At 40.3% G+C, this 20,099-nt stretch overlaps 2 protein-coding genes across 2 annotated transcripts; one reads left to right on the forward strand and one right to left on the reverse strand.

Moving 5' to 3' along the window:
• Nucleotides 1-1,527: 1,527 nt before the first annotated feature.
• Nucleotides 1,528-2,245, reverse strand: LOC110919416. The gene is made up of 3 exons (XM_022163686.1): nucleotides 2,231-2,245; nucleotides 2,018-2,187; nucleotides 1,528-1,918 (listed from the first exon to the last, which is right to left on the reverse strand). Exons 1-3 carry the CDS (start codon nucleotides 2,243-2,245, stop codon nucleotides 1,528-1,530), a joined length of 576 nt encoding a protein of 191 aa, XP_022019378.1.
• A 3,495-nt stretch (nucleotides 2,246-5,740) lies between these two features.
• LOC110919414 lies at nucleotides 5,741-6,661 on the forward strand. The gene has a single exon (XM_022163685.1). It carries the CDS (start codon nucleotides 5,741-5,743, stop codon nucleotides 6,659-6,661), a length of 921 nt encoding a protein of 306 aa, XP_022019377.1.
• The last annotated feature ends 13,438 nt before the right edge of the window (nucleotides 6,662-20,099 follow it).

Genomic DNA, 20,099 nt, shown 5'->3' on the forward strand with positions numbered 1-20,099 from the left:
GGTTGGGACATTTGATCAATGTTTGCCATTATGCAAATGAAGCTGCTGCAAACCCTACTGCTGTTCAAGCACGGTTCCCACCGGGGTCATGTTATAACTGTGGTGACCTTACTCACTACAGAAACAATTGCCCAAGACTTATTAACATACCTCCAGCGCGTGGACGAGTGTTTAACATCAATGAGGCAAACGCAAACAATGATGCAGCAGTGAACAATTATTCTTTTTTTATTTCCTCTGGTTGTTATCTTTTGACATTTCAAGACAATTCGGTTGTTACATAAATAAAGATTTGTTATTTTTATTTTTGCAAAACTGATGCGATTGTATGAATGTTTGATGCAACCTTATGATAACAACACAAAGACAAACTACTCGTGTGGTTCTGTCATTTTTATGATCACTTGTGATCTCCCCAAAAACCTTAAATGCTCGTTTCTTTTAAGAAACAAAGCCAAATTCCTATTGAAGATCTTTCTATCTCCATAGATAGATTCTTGAAAATGATTAAAGTGCCAAATGAAATCCACGGATTGGATTCCTGGTGTGCTTTAAATATCTGTGCCCAAAGATAACAAATTAATAATCAAATTAAACAAATTATGTGATTATGTGCTTATGTGTTTTCTTATATGTTTTATGTTTTTAAGTGATCCATCCAAATCCTCGTAGAATCTTCCATATCTCATATGAGGGATTCATAATAGGATATCTAAAGCTACTATCTTAAATCCTTAATGGACTTTTGCATTGTAGTTAAGTCCCTTGGGTTATGAAGTACTATTCTATAATTGAACCCTTGAGTGGTCTAGTTAAACAGATTGATTTCAAAATCTGATCAGGAATATCATGTGATGAAATAATTGAAAAGATCCCTTAAAGTGGTCTATTTAAGAAGATCATGTGTTGATCTAGTTAAAAAGATCGTTCGTTGATCGAGTTAAAAAGATCCTTGGGTGATCTAGTCAAATCGCTTCATGTTTATTCAATTGATTTTTCCCCTACGCATTATGAAATGAATTGTGCGGACTGTGCAAGGAATTACGTAATTATGGATGCATACATAATTATGGAATTCAGTGCATAGAAACCACAGCAAGTTTTGTCATGTGTTAAGACCTATAGTGACAAGAATAACAATACGGGAACAATGTAAAAAGGGGCATGGTGGATACGCCGCTGGTACTTCCTATATATAAGTGTTCCTTATTACATTACGAATGTAGCATTATTTAAGTTACTAGAAGTCCTGGACCTTGACCAATGTCTTTTATCTTACACTCCCCAATTCTGATTTTTTTTTTTGGGTAAAGGGTTACCCCAGGTGAATTTTATAAATACCAAATCAGAACAAGGGCATGCCAGAGTGACACACCAACTAGGCTTCACAAACCGAAGCCTAGGCACAAAGAAACAAAGTTACAACCCAGTTATGAAAAACTACATACAAGAATAATCAGCCCAAAAACAAAACAAAGGCACGGCCAAACTACACACACAAGAACTATGACATCCTCATGCTAGTCTCTAACCCGGATCATCCTCATTTTCGCTTCTTGCGATCTTCCACTTTTCCAGCAACTCATGAACTTTGAAGCTCCCTCTAAACTCAAATCCCATAAGCCGTAACCTGACCGTATGCTTAATCCTCCCAACCACGGACGTAACATTTGCATTAGCATTAGAAAATAGGCAATTATTTCTCTCTTGCCAAATGAAGTACGCAGCCGCAGCGATTAAAAGCTTGCACACAATGTGTTCTGTCTTTTTAGATGTTGCATTTTGAGCCATCCACTCCATGATAGATTGCCATGAATCATCCACGTTGTCTAGCGACCCCATCAGCTTGATCTCCTTCCAAACATTCGAAGCAAACGGACATTGGAAGAAAAGATGGTCTCTTGAATCACGATTGTACCTGCATAAGGGGCAACACATAAGGTTAAGATTGGTCGCACTTCCCACCTCCCACACAGCCAACCGATCCTGCGTCTTTAGCTTGTTCTTGATAACCAACCATAGGTGGAATGAGTGTCTTGGTATACATTGAGAAAACCAAACCCCGTTAACCCATGAAACCGGGGTCTCATGATGTCGAATAACATTCCATACCTCAAGTGACCGTAAATGGCACTTGTTACCCACTAGGTCTTTCCATACTGTACGATCCTCCACATTAATCATCAACTGTGGGACATGTAACCCAATTAACACTGGATAAATGTCATACCATGCCTGCGGCCATTTCCATTGCCCATCATAAATGAGGTCAGCCAGCGACGATGAAATAGAAAAACCCGCATTAGTAATACGTCTTGGTGTAATAAACGAGCTAAGCGGACTAAGCTGGCACCAGTTATCACTCCACACGTTGGTTTGATTCCCACTCCGAACTGACACACAAGTTTCCTATGATAAGTCTTCATAAGAAACGTTCTTCTGTCCGTAGTTCGAAACTCCATGTTTTGTTACGACAAGGACTTCACTTTGATAGTTGACAATTTCGCTAAGAATCCAAACATGGCCCAGAGTTTTACTTAGGGTTCAAGGGATTCATTTGAAAAGCGAAACCCTCACAGTTGTCTTCTCAAGTTTCCTCTAAAATTTAAATTTCGGGACGAAATTTCCTAAAGTAGGGGAGACTGTGACACCTGTGTCACTTCAACCATCAAACAAATACCAAACCAATGAAATATTGTATTTCATACTTGGGATTTGTATAAATATGTGTATCATTTGCACATATCAATTCTTGTTCGATTTCAAGCTTTAAATCGCTTTCTGGAAGGTTATACGCGCACTGATGCGTAGATATAACCAGTTTAATGTAACGAACACCCTGGAACAGTGACATAGGCTTAACATACCTTAAATAACCTTTACATGACTTAGAAATAAGATTTGGATGGTTTGGTGTGTTGAAATCAAGTTTGGTTCGATCGTAGGGACTATTTGCGTCAAACTGCGAAACTATACCGATTTGTATAGTAACGAACATTCCGGAACATGAACATAAGTTAAACATAACCAAAATATCCTTTACATAGCTTAGAAATAGGCTTTGAGGGGTTCGATATGCTAAAATGAACTTATTTGATCAATAGAGACTAAAAGCGTCAAAAGTGCATAAGTTTGCATTTTCGCGCATATCTTACGTCCTGAATATATCCAGACATCCAAAAATTTATGTAATCATTAAAATATTTTATTTTAGTGATTCGCATGATAAAATTCCATTCGTCGCGTAATTTGGATCGTTTTTGCGTTCATTATGATTTCCGTCGTAATTAACCGAACAACGCAACCGTACGACCAAACAAACCGACATCCGAGATGTTTTTGAGCATATTTTAAGTTCCCTATACGTTAACTTTATTTTAGAGCCTTGAAATTGGGTTAACGGGGCTTAAAAGTGCAAAAAAAAAAAACAAATTTTACAAGTGCAGGGACCATTTTTGAAATTTCTGACCAGATTCAATGAACCTAGTCCAATTTTGAAGTTTTGATGGTTTTAGCCCATGGTTTTGCAAACTATGGGCTGATGTTTAATGGTTTTTATAATACCATGGACTCATATTAGGGGCTCCCATGGTTTTAGAAAACCATGGGCACATGTGTACGGTTGAGATTAAAGCACGTTATTCGACGAACGATCTTAACGGTTCCATGAAATCTATAAATACCCCCATTCATTTGTGGCAACTCACACCTTTGAATCTGATTTCATCTCTCTAAGTTGAAGTATCTACTTCATACCTGAGAGTAATCGGATCAAAGCTTCCGTTCTTGGACCCGTTGTAAGTATTCTTTCGTTCTTTTACGTTTTAGCGTTAAAGTCAAACTTTGTTTGACTTTCTGCATTGACCAGTTTATGGTCAATGCGAAGTTCGTTTGAACTTCATAATGTGAGTGTAATCACGATGGTTATAGTCCCTAGTGACTATACCAACTGATTACCATGTTATCTAGGCTCAGTGACGAGTCGTAGTTTCGGCCAAAATGCGTATTCTTGCGTATTTTGTAACCAAACTACTTTTGGGTATCAAGACCCTTTGTCTTGATACCAAACCTGTTTTCAAACCTCGTTAAACATGTTTTAACATGTTTAACTCGTCACTTTTTAGATTTGTGCTTATATAGGGTCGTAAGGTAAGCGATCTAAACAATCGCTTATACTTTCGAACCCGGCGCGCTTGGTCGATCATTTGATATGTTATTTACAAAACCAAAACATAGTTTAATATGTTATTTATCAAATCCAAATCATAATTTGATATGTTATTTACAAAACCAAAACATTGTTTAATATGTTATTTATCAAATCCAAAGCATATTTTGATATGTTATTTACAAAACCAAAACATCGTTTAATATGTTATTTATAAATCCAAAGTGTACTTTTGATATACTACTGAAAACTATTATTTTGACAACTGAAGTATATTTAATATACTATCTGTTTGACTATTTTGGAACTGAAATATATTTTAATATATTATACTTATTCGACTTTCTTAAATCCAAGGTATATTTTCAAATATACTATGAACCTTTTTATCAAAATATTGTTTTTCGACAATATATATATATATATATATATATATATATATACATATATACAAACTTATTTTCACCTAATTATTTATTTATACATCTTTCTTTTATATCAACTGTTTTCTTATCGATTTTTATATGATTTACAAAACAAAAGCATTTTACAAGGATCATGACTAACTTTTCTTAAACACTTTTTCTTTAAACTTATAAGTCATGAATCCTAATTATAATAAAACCTATGTATCTCACAGGCATTTTTATGCTGACGTACCTATTTTTACACATGTTTCAAGTGCTGCTTTGTGATGATTGTTGACATATGCTACACATAGGATGGACTCGTGCCTTAGCGACTTTAAAATTTGAAAGACAATATTTGTATTAATCTGATTTGTAATAGAACAAAGATTTCAATGATTCAATAAAACAAAATTATTTTATCCATGGTTGTGAAACAATGATTCTGATACAACACTCCCCGACGTTTCCGCCACGTCTTGTTGTTTTACGTGGTCGGGGTGTGACAATTTGAACCCAGCTTTCAGGTATCATGCCCAATGCAAGAAGTAGAAAATTATAAATGTTTCGTTTGCTGATGATTTATTTCTGTTTGTGAATGTTGACCCGGTCTCGGTTCGGGTATTAAGGGATGTGTTGAATCAGTTTTCTCGTGTATCAGGGTTAACGCCGAATCTGACCAAAAGTACTACTTATTTTGGCAATGTGGAGCAGTCGGTTAAGCAGGAAATACAAAATCTTATGTCGTTTAATGAGGGAGTTCTCCCAGTTCGGTATCTTGGTGTGCCATTAATCTCATCAAGATTGATGTATAAAGATTGCAAAGTTCTTGTGGATTGCTTGGATAAAAGAATAGATAATTGGATGACTAAGTCGTTATCATTTGCGGGTAGACTTCAGTTGATAAAGTCTGTGATGTCGGCTATGCATGTCTACTGGGCTTCGGTGTTTATGCTTCCGGCTCGTATTGTTAACGACAAGAAAAGCGTATGCGTAGTTTCTTACGGAGTGGAAGCTCGAAGCTGGCCACTAAACTAAAAGTTGCATGGAAGAATGTTTGTATGCCAAAAAATGAGGGTTGTTTGGGAATTAGAAGGATTACTGAAGTCAACATAGCGCTCCTCTCAAAGCATATTTGGAGTCTTCTTCTCAACCGGGATTCTCTATGGGTTATTGGATGCATTCCTATAAGATAAAAGGTAAGAATTTTTGGGATATTCCTATTCATGGTAACATGAGTTGGGGGTGGAGAAAACTGCTTTCGGTTAGAGCTTTGGTTCGTCCATTCATTTGGTATGCTATTCGTGATGGTAAGCTTGCTAACGCTTGGAATGATAATTGGTGTGAGAGCAGTCCTTTACGACAATTTATTACTCCTAGGCGTATTCACAATGCGGGTTTTAACATGCAAACAACAGTCTCTGGTCTTGTTGATGGCCAGAACGGTTGGAGATGGCCGGTTGCTTGGCACGATCTCTACCCGGTCTTGAACGATTTAGACCTTCCAATTCTTGTTCCAGATAGTTCGGATTGGTTGATTTGGAAGGATAGAAATGGTACCCCAATGTCGTTTAGCTCCGGGGAGGTTTGGGATAATATTCGAAGTAGGGCCGATGTGGTTCACTGGGTTGACTTTGTGTGGTTTAGTCAATGTATACCACGACACTCTTTCCACATGTGGTTGGTGATCAAGAATAAACTCAAAACGCAAGATAGAATGAGTATCTGGGATGCGGGTAGCGAAACCAATCTTAATCTTATGTGTTGTCCCTTATGCAGATATGATAAAGATTCGCGTGATCATCTTTTTTTCCGTTGTTCATTTTCTTCGCATGTATGGAACATGGTTAAAGACTTGGCTTATATGGCGAATGTGGATTCAAGCTGGTCGTCTGTTATGGCATGGTCTCAGATGCATGCAAGCTCGAAGAGTGCTGAAGCTATTGTTGGTAAGTTGGTGGTGGCAGCTTCTCCATATTTTATATGGCAAGAGAGGAACAGTAGACTATTTACTCCAAATAACCGGACCGCGCCCATGATTGCTAATATTGTATTACAAACGGTGAGTGTGACAACTCGTATCTAGAACCTATTTTTGTGATTTATGTAACGTATGTGAACGATATGTGACTTTTATGAAAGTGAATTTTATGTGAATGTTACGTTATTATGTGTATATGTGTCACATGTTACGTGAATGCTTTGCATTATGTGTTTATATCACTCAAACCGCACAACATGAACCAACCAACACAACCCTCTCACAACCGCACAAGCCCATTAGAGAGAGGGACGCATTCTTTTGTGATCGGACCATAAGGGCGGCCCATGTATGGGTTCGGCCCACATACCTTACACACATAACACTAGGATGTTAGTAACCTTTACACACTTTGGCAAAATCATTCTCACACAAGAAACCCTAGACTTCTCTCTCTCTCTCGTTTGCTTGAAACCCGACGGCACCAAGGAACATTCTTGTTCGGATCACTCTCTTGCCATCGTTAACCGGTTAGTGTGCTTAAAATTGTTTCATGATTGACTGTTTATGTTGTTAAATGAATTATGTGCTAATAATCGGCCCACTTGTATGCATTGTGTGATGTTCTTGTGAATTGATAATCGGCTACCCTGATGTTTATGTGTATGAAGATGTCCATCGGCTGCCATGTGTTGATTCGGATTGTTTGGTGATGCTTGTTAGATTGACTATTATGTTAAGTTTCAGATTATTGCACAAAGATTTGGATCGGATAGTTTGAATGTTATATGTTATTCTTGTTGATTTTTAATTAGATTAGGGTTCATACGATTCATGTTGTTACTGCCCGTTGATCGATATTTTGGTTAACTAATTTGTGAAAACTGTTAATTGATTTGATAATCATGGAAACCGAATATGTTAATTGATTTGCATAAATGCTTGTAACCAATCTGCATGAAATCAGGAAAATGGTTACAATTGATAGACCAACACGGTTGCGAGTCGATACCTCCAGTTGCGACTCGAAACCACAACACTAGCACAAGCAGCACAAGTCGCAACCGAGGTTGCGAGTCCTGTTGCGACTCGTAACCGGACCATGACGAGCCGAGACCACCTGTTGCGACTCGTAACCAGCTGTTGCGACTCGTAACCCCCTGTTGCGACTCGAGATCGCCGGTTGCGACTCGAGACCAGTTATGCATGTACACTGTTTGGACCCTACACTATCACGGGCCCAATTGATTGGGCCAAGTAATTGGACTTGTTTACATATCTGCTAATTGGACTGCCTATGTTAATTGGGCCGAGACCTTTATGTTGGGCTGTCATGTTGTTGGGCCGGGATGTGAGGATTCGCACAACATGTTGGGCCTACTATCTTTTGGGCTTGGTTATTTAAATCGTTCAAGTATGAATATGATATGCTCTTGACTGTTAACGTACCAAACGTGTTGCCATGAACTTTACGTGCTTATGACTTGTTAGTCTATGTGTAAACATACGTGCTCTACTTGAACCCAACCTGACTTGTACGGTAATCCTGTTAGGACGTGTTTGATCACTTTTAATTCAAGTAACTTTGGTATAACCTGCTGAGCAATCCCAGGTGAGTTCATTGCATTCTCTCAAGCATGCGTCCCGGTGGTTTGGGACAACTGGTAAACATTTGGAAGGGAACTTGGGGTAAATAACTGAAACATAGAAACAATCATTTACCGGATTGCCTGTAAGGCAATGGGGTAATTAGTTGATAGCGCTATTAGGTTTGGCACCCTCACACCGGGCCGTAAGGACGGGCGTGAACTAATTACTGGAACAACTTGTAACGCGGATATAAGACCTCCTACAGCTTGTCAAGGTTGTTTGATACCTTGACTTTGACCAATGCCTGTAGGGCATTGGGGTTAGGCATTCCCATCATTGACGCTGCATACGGTACAATAATCAAGTTAACAACGACATTCGAACCAAACAACAAGTTGATTTAACTAATATCTGGTAACTTCACACGTAAGCAACACCTTGAACTCACCAGCGTAGTCTGACACACTTGTTTGCATGCTTGTAGGTCGTTAACTTTGGAACATGGACTTGCTATCTGGGCGTGCTGGAGTGGTCATGGATCGAAGCTGCTGGATTATTTATAATTGATACATTGGTTTTAAGTTTATTTTGAAACGATTACTAAACGACTTATCATATGCTTCCGCTACATAACTCTTGGGAATTAATATTGTGTTTGACATTTAATCTTGACGATTAATGACATGTTTTATTTAAGTATTTACTATTGGTTCAATGTGATTGGTGGCTCAGACTCTGATGTGTAACACGCCTCGCGGGGTATCCGCATGTGGTATTTTGGGGGTGTTACAGTTTGGTATCAGAGCCACTGGTTATAGTGAACTAGGTTTTAAAACGTTTTGTAAAACCAGACTATAACCAAACAACTTCGACAATCGATCATGACACTCAGCACCAGATTGCAAGGTTCGTTTCTCTCTCACTTTATACATTACTTGCTTAGCAGTCACACACCCACCTCGTATATGAACTGAAACGTTTGACACTACTCTTCGACTCATGTAAACCATAGAACTGTGATATCATCTGTTGTGTTGTTTGAACGAGGGAAACTTCGAGCGCAAGCTAAGAGGCACTGAGATAAGCATGCAAATTGCCTTATTATTATGGTTGCACACTTAATAATAACGCGGGGTGCATGCAAGTCCCAGTGAGGCTTATCGAGCGTGAGAAGGGTTCTGCCTTACTATGTGTGAACCTGGTAGTACGTAAATATCAGTATGGTCCTTGACTCCTATCTTATTTCGATCTCTAAATCGGTTTATTCCCAACTATAGAAACATGAGTGGACGAGGACACGGACGTGGCAACATCAACATGACTCAGGCTGAGTTGACTGATTTAATCAATACCCGCGTGGCTGAGGCTTTAGCAGCCTATCAAGCTGGTCAGCAAGCGCAACCCCAACCCAACCAACCTGCTTGTACATTCAAAATGTTTATGGACTGCAAGCCACAGACTTTCACCGGGACTGAAGGGGCTGTGGGACTCCTAAGATGGTTCGAAAAAGCAGAGTCTGTGTTTGCTATCTGTAACTGTCCCGCTGGGGACAGGGTGAAATATGCTGCGGGTACCTTGGCTGATGGTGCCCTAACATGGTGGAACGCCCAAGTACAGTTGTTGGGCATCGAGGCAGCGAATGCCACAACTTGGGAAGATTTTAAAGAACTGATCAGGGAGGAGTACTGTCCTCGGGACGAGGTCCAGAAGTTGGAAAACGAATACTACGACTTGAAGATGGTTGGATCTGAAGTCGAAGCGTATGTGAAGCGATCGTATGAACTGGCCGACATGTGCCCGAACTTGTCTCGGCCTATGTCCCGGAGGATTGAGTTATTCATCAAAGGGTTGCCTCCGCGTGTGAAGAGCTTGGTCACTGCAGCCCATCTCAATGATTTGACACAGATCGTTCGTCTGACTCACAAGATTGTGGATCAAGAGGTGGAAAGCGATTCGTTACCCCCGCGTATCTCGGCCACTAAAGCTGCTACACCCACTGCCACTGCGTCCGCTAATGATAACAAGCGGAAGTGGAGTGATTATGATAAAGCATCCAGTGCTGGTCAGACTCAGAAAAGGCCAGATAACCACAACAACCGCAACTTTAGCCAATCATCTTCTGTCAATCAAGGCCAGGGAAGTGGTCAAAGTCAGGGCTCGTATGCAGGGAAGAAACCACAGTGTAATAAGTGTGGCTACCATCATTTCGGGCCGTGTAGTCGCACATGTCGCAGGTGTGGTAAAGTGGGCCATGAGGCCAAGGATTGTAGGGCTTCACAGTCCAAACACCAGCAGCAACAGAACCAGCACAACCAGAGACAACAGGGACAACCGCCCCAGCAGAACCAGGGTTTTAGGAGGGGGTGCTATCAATGTGGGGATGAGGGTCACCTTAAGCGGGATTGCCCTCAGTTAAACCAGAACGCTAACGACAACAACCGCCCGAATAACAACAACAACAACAACAACAACGGCAACAACGGGGGTAATGGTGCTCGGGGCAGAGTGTTTCAGCTTGGAGCAGGGGATGCCAGGAATGACGGCAACGTTGTAACTGGTACGTTTCCTGTTAATGATCGTATTGCTTCTGTATTATTTGATTCGGGTGCCGATTGGAGTTACGTGTCCCTAGAGTTTAGTCAACGATTAGGGATAACCCCAACACCTTTAGAGGTTAAACAAGTAGTAAAACTAGCAGATGGTAAGACGATAGAAGCCTCAAATGTCCTTTTTGGATGCAAACTAGATCTCGTGGGTCAGGTGTTTGACATTGACCTCCTTCCCGTTACGCTCGGTAGTTTTGACATAGTGGTAGGCATGGATTGGTTGTCTAAGCACCAAGCAGAAATTCTATGTAAGGAGAAGATTGTGCGTATTCCTCTCCCTGATGGAGAGCCACTGTTAGTTCAAGGACATCGTAGTGGGACGATAGTTGGGATTATCACGGCCATGCGTGCACAACAGTATCTACAAAAGGGGTATCCTGCACTGTTAGCGTTAGTTACCAACGCTCAGTCTGAAGGGAGTAAGATCGAGGATCTACCAGTGGTGCGAGAATTCGCTGATGTGTTCCCAGAGGAGCTACCAGGGTTACCTCCTCACCGTCAAGTAGAATTTCAGATTGATCTTGCACCGGGAGCGGCTCCAATCGCTCGAGCTCCTTACCGGTTAGCACCTAGAGAGTTACAGGAACTGTCTAATCAATTGCAGGAGTTGTTGGATAGGGGTTTCATTCGACCCAGTTCTTCGCCTTGGGGAGCCCCAGTTCTGTTCGTGAAGAAGAAAGACGGGTCATTCCGTATGTGTATCGACTATCGAGAGCTCAACAAGGTGACCATTAAGAACCGCTATCCGTTACCACGCATCGACGACTTGTTCGACCAGCTGCAAGGGTCAAGCTTCTATTCAAAGATCGACTTAAGGTCGGGTTATCACCAGGTAAGGGTTAGGGAAGAGGATGTTCCCAAGACAGCCTTTCGAACGCGCTACGGACACTATGAGTTTTTGGTCATGCCGTTTGGATTGACCAATGCACCAGCGGTTTTCATGGATCTCATGAACCGCGTATGCAAGCCATATCTCGACGAGTTTGTTATAGTGTTTATTGACGACATCTTAGTCTATTCCAAGAACAAGGAAGATCACAAGCGTCACCTACGTCTCATCTTGGAACTCTTGAGAAGGGAGCAGTTGTATGCGAAATTTTCTAAGTGCGACTTTTGGATTCGAGAAGTGCACTTCCTTGGGCATGTTGTTAACGAGAAAGGGATACACGTGGATCCTGCGAAGGTGGTTGCAGTTAAGAATTGGGCGGCACCAAAGACTCCGTCTGAGGTGCGACAATTTCTTGGTCTCGCAGGGTATTATCGAAGGTTTATTAAAGACTTCTCGAAAATCGCGCAACCTCTCACCTCGCTGACACAGAAGAACACAACGTACTCTTGGGGAACGAAGCAGGAAGAAGCCTTCCAAGTTCTGAAGCAGAAACTTTGCAGTGCACCGATCTTGTCTTTACCAGAGGGCACCGAAGATTTTGTGGTATATTGTGACGCGTCAATTCAGGGTCTCGGTTGCGTGTTGATGCAACGCGAGAAGGTAATAGCTTATGCTTCTCGTCAGCTGAAGGTACACGAGAAGAACTACACGACTCACGATTTGGAATTAGGAGCGGTGGTGTTTGCGTTGAAGATTTGGAGGCACTATCTGTACGGTACCAAATGCACCATCTACACCGACCATAGGAGTCTCCAGCACATCTTCGACCAGAAAGAGTTGAATATGCGACAACGACGATGGGTGGAATTATTGAACGATTATGAATGTGCTATCAAGTATCATCCGGGCAAGGCAAACGTTGTAGCTGACGCCCTCAGCAGAAAGGATAATGCACCTAGGCGTGTGCGAGCATTGCAACTCACAATCCAGTCCAACCTTCCTTCCCAGATACGAGACGCTCAGTTAGAAGCGTTAAAATCAGAGAACGTTCGAGCTGAAGCTTTACGTGGCTCGAGGCAACGACTAGAACAAAAGGGAGACGGTGCTTACTACGTAACCGGACGCATTTGGGTCCCATTCTTTGGCAACTTATGGGAACTGGTAATGGAAGAGGCACATAAGTCACGTTACTCCGTACATCCTGGATCAGATAAGATGTACCATGACTTAAAAACTACGTACTGGTTGCCTAGCATGAAGGCTCACATAGCAACCTACGTCAGCAAATGTTTGACTTGTGCCAAAGTCAAAGCAGAACATCAAAAGCCCTCAGGTCTACTGCAGCAACCAGAGATACCCACATGGAAGTGGGAGCAGATCGCTATGGATTTCGTGACAGGACTACCAAGAACTCAGGCTGGGAACGACACTATTTGGGTGATTGTTGATCGCCTCACGAAATCAGCACACTTTCTAGCAATCAAGGAAACAGACAAGTTTTCCCAGCTGGCAGCAGTGTATCTTAAGGAAGTGGTTTCTAGGCATGGAGTGCCAACTTCTATCATTTCAGACCGTGATCCGCGTTTCACTTCAGAGTTATGGCAGTCAATGCATAAATCGTTTGGTTCCCAACTCGACATGAGTACCGCTTATCACCCGCAGACGGATGGTCAAAGCGAGCGCACCATCCAAACACTTGAAAATATGCTTCGGGCATGCGTACTCGACTTTGGAAAAGGATGGGAGAAGCACCTACCGTTGATAGAATTCTCCTACAACAACAACTACCATTCAAGTATTAAGGCAGCTCCGTTCGAAGCACTGTACGGACGGAAATGTCGTTCACCTCTCTGTTGGCATGAGGTGGGTGATAGCAAGATCACAGGCCCTGAGTTTGTTCTTGAAGCATCAGAAAGCATCGTGCAGATCCGAAACCGTATGGCCGCAGCTCGCGACCGTCAGAAAAGCTACGCTGACAAGCGTAGTAAACCGCTGGAATTTGAAGTTAATGATCGCGTTATGTTAAAGGTTTCACCCTGGAAGGGTGTGGTGGGTTTTGGGAAACGCGGCAAACTAAACCCTCGTTATGTGGGACCGTTCAAAATTCTAGAACGAATTGGAAAGGTGGCCTACAGGTTGGAATTACTGGCTGAGTTGGGTAATGTCCATGATGTATTTCACGTATCACAGCTAAAGAAGTGTTTGGTTGATGAAACACTGGTAGTACCATTTCAAGAGCTGAAGATAGATGACAAATTGCAGTTTGTCGAAGAACCAATTGAAATTATGGATCGGGAAGTTAAAGTTCGCAAACACAGCCGCATACCGATTGTGAGAGTTCGTTGGAACTCAAGACGTGGTCCAGAGTTCACGTGGGAACGCGAGGACCAGATGAAACTCAAGTATCCACATTTGTTCCCCACAGATCAGGCAGAACCTAGCAAACTTAATGTTGAGGCAACTAGTGAATTTCGGGACGAAATTCCCATTCAAGTGGGGGATGATGTGACACCCCAGGAAAACTAGTAAACAATATAGCTTTCGTTAGTGAGTGCGTACCAAATTTCGGGATGAAATTTCCTTTTAGTTGGGGATACTGTGACAACTCGTATCTAGAACCTATTTTTGTGATTTATGTAACGTATGTGAACGATATGTGACTTTTATGAAAGTGAATTTTATGTGAATGTTACGTTATTATGTGTATATGTGTCACATGTTACGTGAATGCTTTGCATTATGTGTTTATATCACTCAAACCGCACAACATGAACCAACCAACACAACCCTCTCACAACCGCACAAGCCCGTTAGAGAGGGGGGCCGCATTCTTTTGTGATCGGACCATAAGGGCGGCCCATGTATGGGTTCGGCCCACATACCTTACACACATAACACTAGGATGTTAGTAACCTTTACACACTTTGGCAAAATCATTCTCACACAAGAAACCCTAGACTTCTCTCTCTCTCTCGTTTGCTTGAAACCCGACGGCACCAAGGAACATTCTTGTTCGAATCACTCTCTTGCCATCGTTAACCGGTTAGTGTGCTTAAAATTGTTTCATGATTGACTGTTTATGTTGTTAAATGAATTATGTGCTAATAATCGGCCCACTTGTATGCATTGTGTGATGTTCTTGTGAATTGATAATCGGCTACCCTGATGTTTATGTGTATGAAGATGTCAATCGGCTGCCATGTGCTGATTCGGATTGTTTGGTGATGCTTGTTAGATTGACTATTATGTTAAGTTTCAGATTATTGCACAAAGATTTGGGTCGGATAGTTTGAATGTTATATGTTATTCTTGTTGATTTTTAATTAGATTAGGGTTCATATGATTCATGTTGTTACTGCCCGTTGATCGATATTTTGGTTAACTAATTTGTGAAAACTGTTAATTGATTTGATAATCATGGAAACCGAATATGTTAATTGATTTGCATAAATGCTTGTAATCGATCTGCATGAAATCAGGAAAATGGTTACAATTTATAGACCAACACGGTTGCGAGTCGATACCTCCAGTTGCGACTCCAAACCACAACACTAGCACAAGCAGCACAAGTCGCAACCGAGGTTGCGAGTCCTGTTGCGACTCGTAACCGGACCATGACGAGCCGAGACCACCTGTTGCGACTCGTAACCAGCTGTTGCGACTCGTAACCCCCTGTTGCGACTCGAGATCGCCGGTTGCGACTCGAGACCAGTTATGCATGTACACTGTTTGGACCCTACACTATCACGGGCCCAATTGATTGGGCCAAGTAATTGGACTTGTTTACATATCCGCTAATTGGACTGCCTATGTTAATTGGGCCGAGACCTTTATGTTGGGCTGTCATGTTGTTGGGCCGGGATGTGAGGATTCGCACAACATGTTGGGCCTACTATCTTTTGGGCTTGGTTATTTAAATCGTTCAAGTATGAATATGATATGCTCTTGACTGTTAACGTACCAAACGTGTTGCCATGAACTTTACGTGCTTATGACTTGTTAGTCTATGTGTAAACATACGTGCTCTACTTGAACCCAACCTGACTTGTACGGTAATCCTGTTAGGACGTGTTTGATCACTTTTAATTCAAGTAACTTTGGTATAACCTGCCGAGAAATCCCAGGTGAGTTCATTGCATTCTCTCAAGCATGCGTCCCGGTGGTTTGGGACAACTGGTAAACATTTGGAAGGGAACTTGGGGTAAATGACTGAAACATAGAAACAATCATTTACCGGATTGCCTGTAAGGCAATGGGGTAATTAGTTGATAGCGCTATTAGGTTTGGCACCCTCACACCGGGCCGTAAGGACGGGCATGAACTAATTACTGGAACAACTTGTAACGCGGATATAAGACCTCCTACAGCTTGTCAAGGTTGTTTGATACCTTGACTTTGACCAATGCCTGTAGGGCATTGGGGTTAGGCATTCCCATCATTGACGCTGCATACGGTACAATAATCAAGTTAACAACGACATTCGAACCAAACAACGAGTTGATTTAACTAATATCTGGTAACTTCACACGTAAGCAACACCTTGAACTCACCAGCGTAGTCTGACACACTTGTTTGCATGCTTGTAGGTCGTTAACTTTGGAACATGGACTTGCTATCTGGGCGTGCTGGAGTGGTCATGGATCGAAGCTGCTGGATTATTTATAATTGATACATTGGTTTTAAGTTTATTTTGAAACGATTACTAAACGACTTATCATATGCTTCCGCTACATAACTCTTGGGAATTAATATTGTGTTTGACATTTAATCTTGACGATTAAAGACATGTTTTATTTAAGTATTTACTATTGGTTCAATGTGATTGGTGGCTCAGACTCTGATGTGTAACACGCCTCGCGGGGTATCCGCATGTGGTATTTTGGGGGTGTTACAGTGAGATTTAAGCTGATGTCTTTCAGGATAGGACGCAATACAAGGAATCCTTTGATGCTCGAAAGATGGAAGACCCAAGTGCGGATGTTAGAAGTTGATCCGGGCTAGCTATACAATTCTTTTATTTATTTTTTTAGTGATGCCTGATTTGGACTAGGTTTTGAGCTGGCTGTTTTTTGTTTTTATTGCATTGTGGTATGTTGTTTTTGGTTGTTTTCCTAGTCTTGGTATGCCAAGTCTAGCCTAGTGTGTCTCTCTGGCACACTCGTGTACTTATTTGTTGATTTATAAAATTCACCGGGGTAACCCTTTACCCCAAAAAAAATATATCAATAGAAACCTTTAAGATATAAGGTTTTAGCATTTTTAATCCCTCACAATCACTTGGATTACAACTTTGTCCTTGTAAAACCATAACCTTGACAATAAAGACCTTTAACAAATTATTTGTTTAAATGTTTAATTTTTTATTTATGTGTTAATTAAAAAAATATTATTTACTAATTTAAATTTTAATTGTGTTTAAAAACTTGATTTATTTTTAAATAAATAAAAGAGGGTAGGTAGTGGATGAAGTGATTGATGTAGCACTAGGGGTGCAAACGAGCCAACCAGCTCACGAGCTACTCGAGATCGGCTCGATAAAAAGCTCGAACGAGCCGAGCCTTTTCGAGCTCGAGCCCGAGCTTGAAATTAGGATCGATAAGATATCGAGCCCGAGCTCGAGCCTTGTAAGTGTAGCTCGTTTAGGCTCGTCGAGCCTTATCGAGCTTAGTGTACTTTAGGGTTTAAACTATGTATTACTTATTGAATGATCTAGATTTTTTTTTAATCGAGTTCCCAATCTGTCGAGCCTTGGCTCAATAATAGCAAAAAAGAGCTCGAGTCGAGCTTTAGCTTGTTTTAAGTCACGCTATAGATACTTAGACCGAGCTTTCTGTCACACCCTGACTTTTGTTGAAGCGTATACGTGTGACTTGATCAGTTTTCATTGCATACTATTATAATAAACAACTATATGACTAAAATAGCATGTTTTAAAACATTACAAAACATAAGTTGTTTAAGTTTTCAACCAACACAAGTATTAAGTTTAAATTACAAACCATTATCAGATTCAAGTTCCACAAAAAGGACTTGTTTAACAAAACACTAATTTCATGAGGCTTTGCATTCTATATCTCATCAAGGATGGGATATAAGAATCAAACCTTTCAAAAGTGGATGACATCTAAACTTGAAATTTACAGCTTGAATACAACACCAACGCCAAAGATCCATCTAGTTTCCTGAAATACATGTAAGTTTAAAAACAATCAACAAAAGTTGAGTGAGTTCATGCATTTTGTATGAGTTCCAAATAAACTTGTAAACATTTGAGAGATTCTTTTGATATCAGGTATGTAAAGCGTCAATGAAAAGATCATTAATGTTTTGCAAGGACATTTGTGACAATCCGAGATTTCAAGGTCTTTCCTATACACATCACTGACTTCACAATTCTGTTTTTACAATTTGATTTACGTGGTGTCGTGTGTAGATTATCCGGATGAGTAAGGTTGTATGTGTACTGTTTGGTTAATAAATGTGGGGTGTTGATTATAATGTATTTAAGGATAATAATAATAATGAGATTTTTACCACCCTTGATTTCTGACTAAAGATGGAGATTCGTTGGATATGTCTTTCATCATTCCTATCCTCGACGAAAGATGGGGATTCGTCGGGCAAATCCTTCGCCGGGGAGGGGTTTCGGCCCAGTGTGGTTTGCGGCCCAACCCTTTGATATTAAGGGTATAACCTTCTGGTAATCAGTTACGTAAATATACCAAAACCCTAATCGTCCTACTTCTCCTTCTTCACGTCGACGACAACTCTCTTCCCCGAGGCTTTCTCACCCGGTTCTAACATTCCGGTGCACACACACAACTCCTCGGTTAGTATTCTCACTGTTGTTCATGGTTAATCTCTACATGTATGCAAACTGTTAATTACCTAATGTGCTTCTTGATAATGATAAATTGCTTAACATGTGATGAATCTGAAGGTCTAGTAGGTTAACTAGAACAATGATTTTCGGTTCACATGGCATGACATATGACTGACGGTTTCCATGTGTTGATAAACTCGTAGTAATGCTTGTCAGGTCCACTATATTGAGTAGGTCCAATAAGCATTTAGAATTCATATAGTTGTTGCCCAAGTCTACAGCTAATTGTCTAATGATCATGTGAAGTGTAATAATTGATGAATTGCAATGATGAGAATGATTATGATGAATTGGATGGATATACGTGCAAGTGAATAATGATTATGATTATAACCAGATTTGATATTGTTAGTGTAGTTACCATGGTTTCGATTAAATTCTCTTTGATATAAGTGGTTGTGTTCGGTTATGGTGTGTGTTACTTGTTGTTTAAATTGTGTTGTTTGGATAGACATCATGTTGAACGAAGTTAAGCCGCATGAATGATATTAGATGATCCGAGTAGTATGATGATAGGACCGTAGGATGATGATCTTTCTATTATGATCGGAATCTGGTAATTTTTGATAACATAAACTGATGAGATCGGATTCGATAGTGTATGTGATGATAACGGATGTACATAAGAAACTAGGATTTTGTCAACCGAACATGATGCTTCAAATATTTTGTTATGTGCCCAAAGATAGTTGTATATAGATTAGGGTCATGGTTTTGATAATTTGATGATGGATGCATTGATATAACAAACTGTATGGTTGACTTAGGAATAATTGTGCGATGATAATGGATGACATAGGGCTATTTGTATATAAACTGATGTTAATTAATGAATAAAGATCAATTGTCGTCATGATGTGGACATTATCTAAAATATGGGTTAGCGGTGAATTGATGGGTGGGTTGATCGATACAAATGATAACTGTCCTATGATGTGAAGTGTATGATACTTAGTTTGTGTGATAACATGTGTTTTCTTTGGGGATTGATAGAAGTTATGAGTGGACCAAATAATCATGAAAATAAATTGATTATGCCACTTGTTCTAAATATCCAAATTAAAAGGGAAGTGTGGGTCGGTGTCACACCCCGACCACGTAAAACAACAAAACGTGGCGGAATCATCGAGGAGTGTTGTAACAGAATCATTGTTTCATAACACATGGAAAATTGAAATGTTGTTTTATTGATTAAAAGAGTTACAATGTCTTAACAAACAAAGAAGTATAACAAAATTAACTAGTCTTGCATCTTTTATTGTCACTAAGGCCCAAGTCCGCCTATGTGTATCTTGATCAATCCTATGCATCATCTCCTGAAACACATGTGAAAATAGGTACGTCAGCATAAAAATGCCGGCGAGTACATAGGTTTTATTGATTTAGGATTCATGACTTATAAGTTTAGAAAAATTTGTTTAATAAAAATCAGTCATGATCCTTGTAAAATGTTTTGTTTTATAAATCGTTTGAAAAGCGATGATAGATATGTATAGATAAAAGAATGATTGTAAGGTTAAATGAATAACCAAGTAAAATGAATTTGTATAAAACAAACTGTTTTTGTAAAACAATGTCTTGTGAAAAATATGTTATTTGGGTAAAAATGTGTAAATCCAAATTGAATGTTTTGAA

Source organism: Helianthus annuus, chromosome 16 (genome assembly GCF_002127325.2).
Source record: "Helianthus annuus cultivar XRQ/B chromosome 16, HanXRQr2.0-SUNRISE, whole genome shotgun sequence".
In the NCBI taxonomy this organism is placed as follows: Eukaryota; Viridiplantae; Streptophyta; class Magnoliopsida; order Asterales; family Asteraceae; genus Helianthus; species Helianthus annuus.

Bases quoted from the DNA above. Each gene is read 5' to 3' on its own strand.
- LOC110919416 (XM_022163686.1), bottom strand. The intron at 1,919-2,017 runs GTTGGTTATCAA...CCCCTTATGCAG, and splicing joins AGACACTCATTCCACCTATG to GTACAATCGTGATTCAAGAG.
- LOC110919414 (XM_022163685.1), top strand. From the start codon at position 5,741: ATGGGTTATTGGATGCATTCCTATAAGATAAAAGGTAAGAATTTTTGG.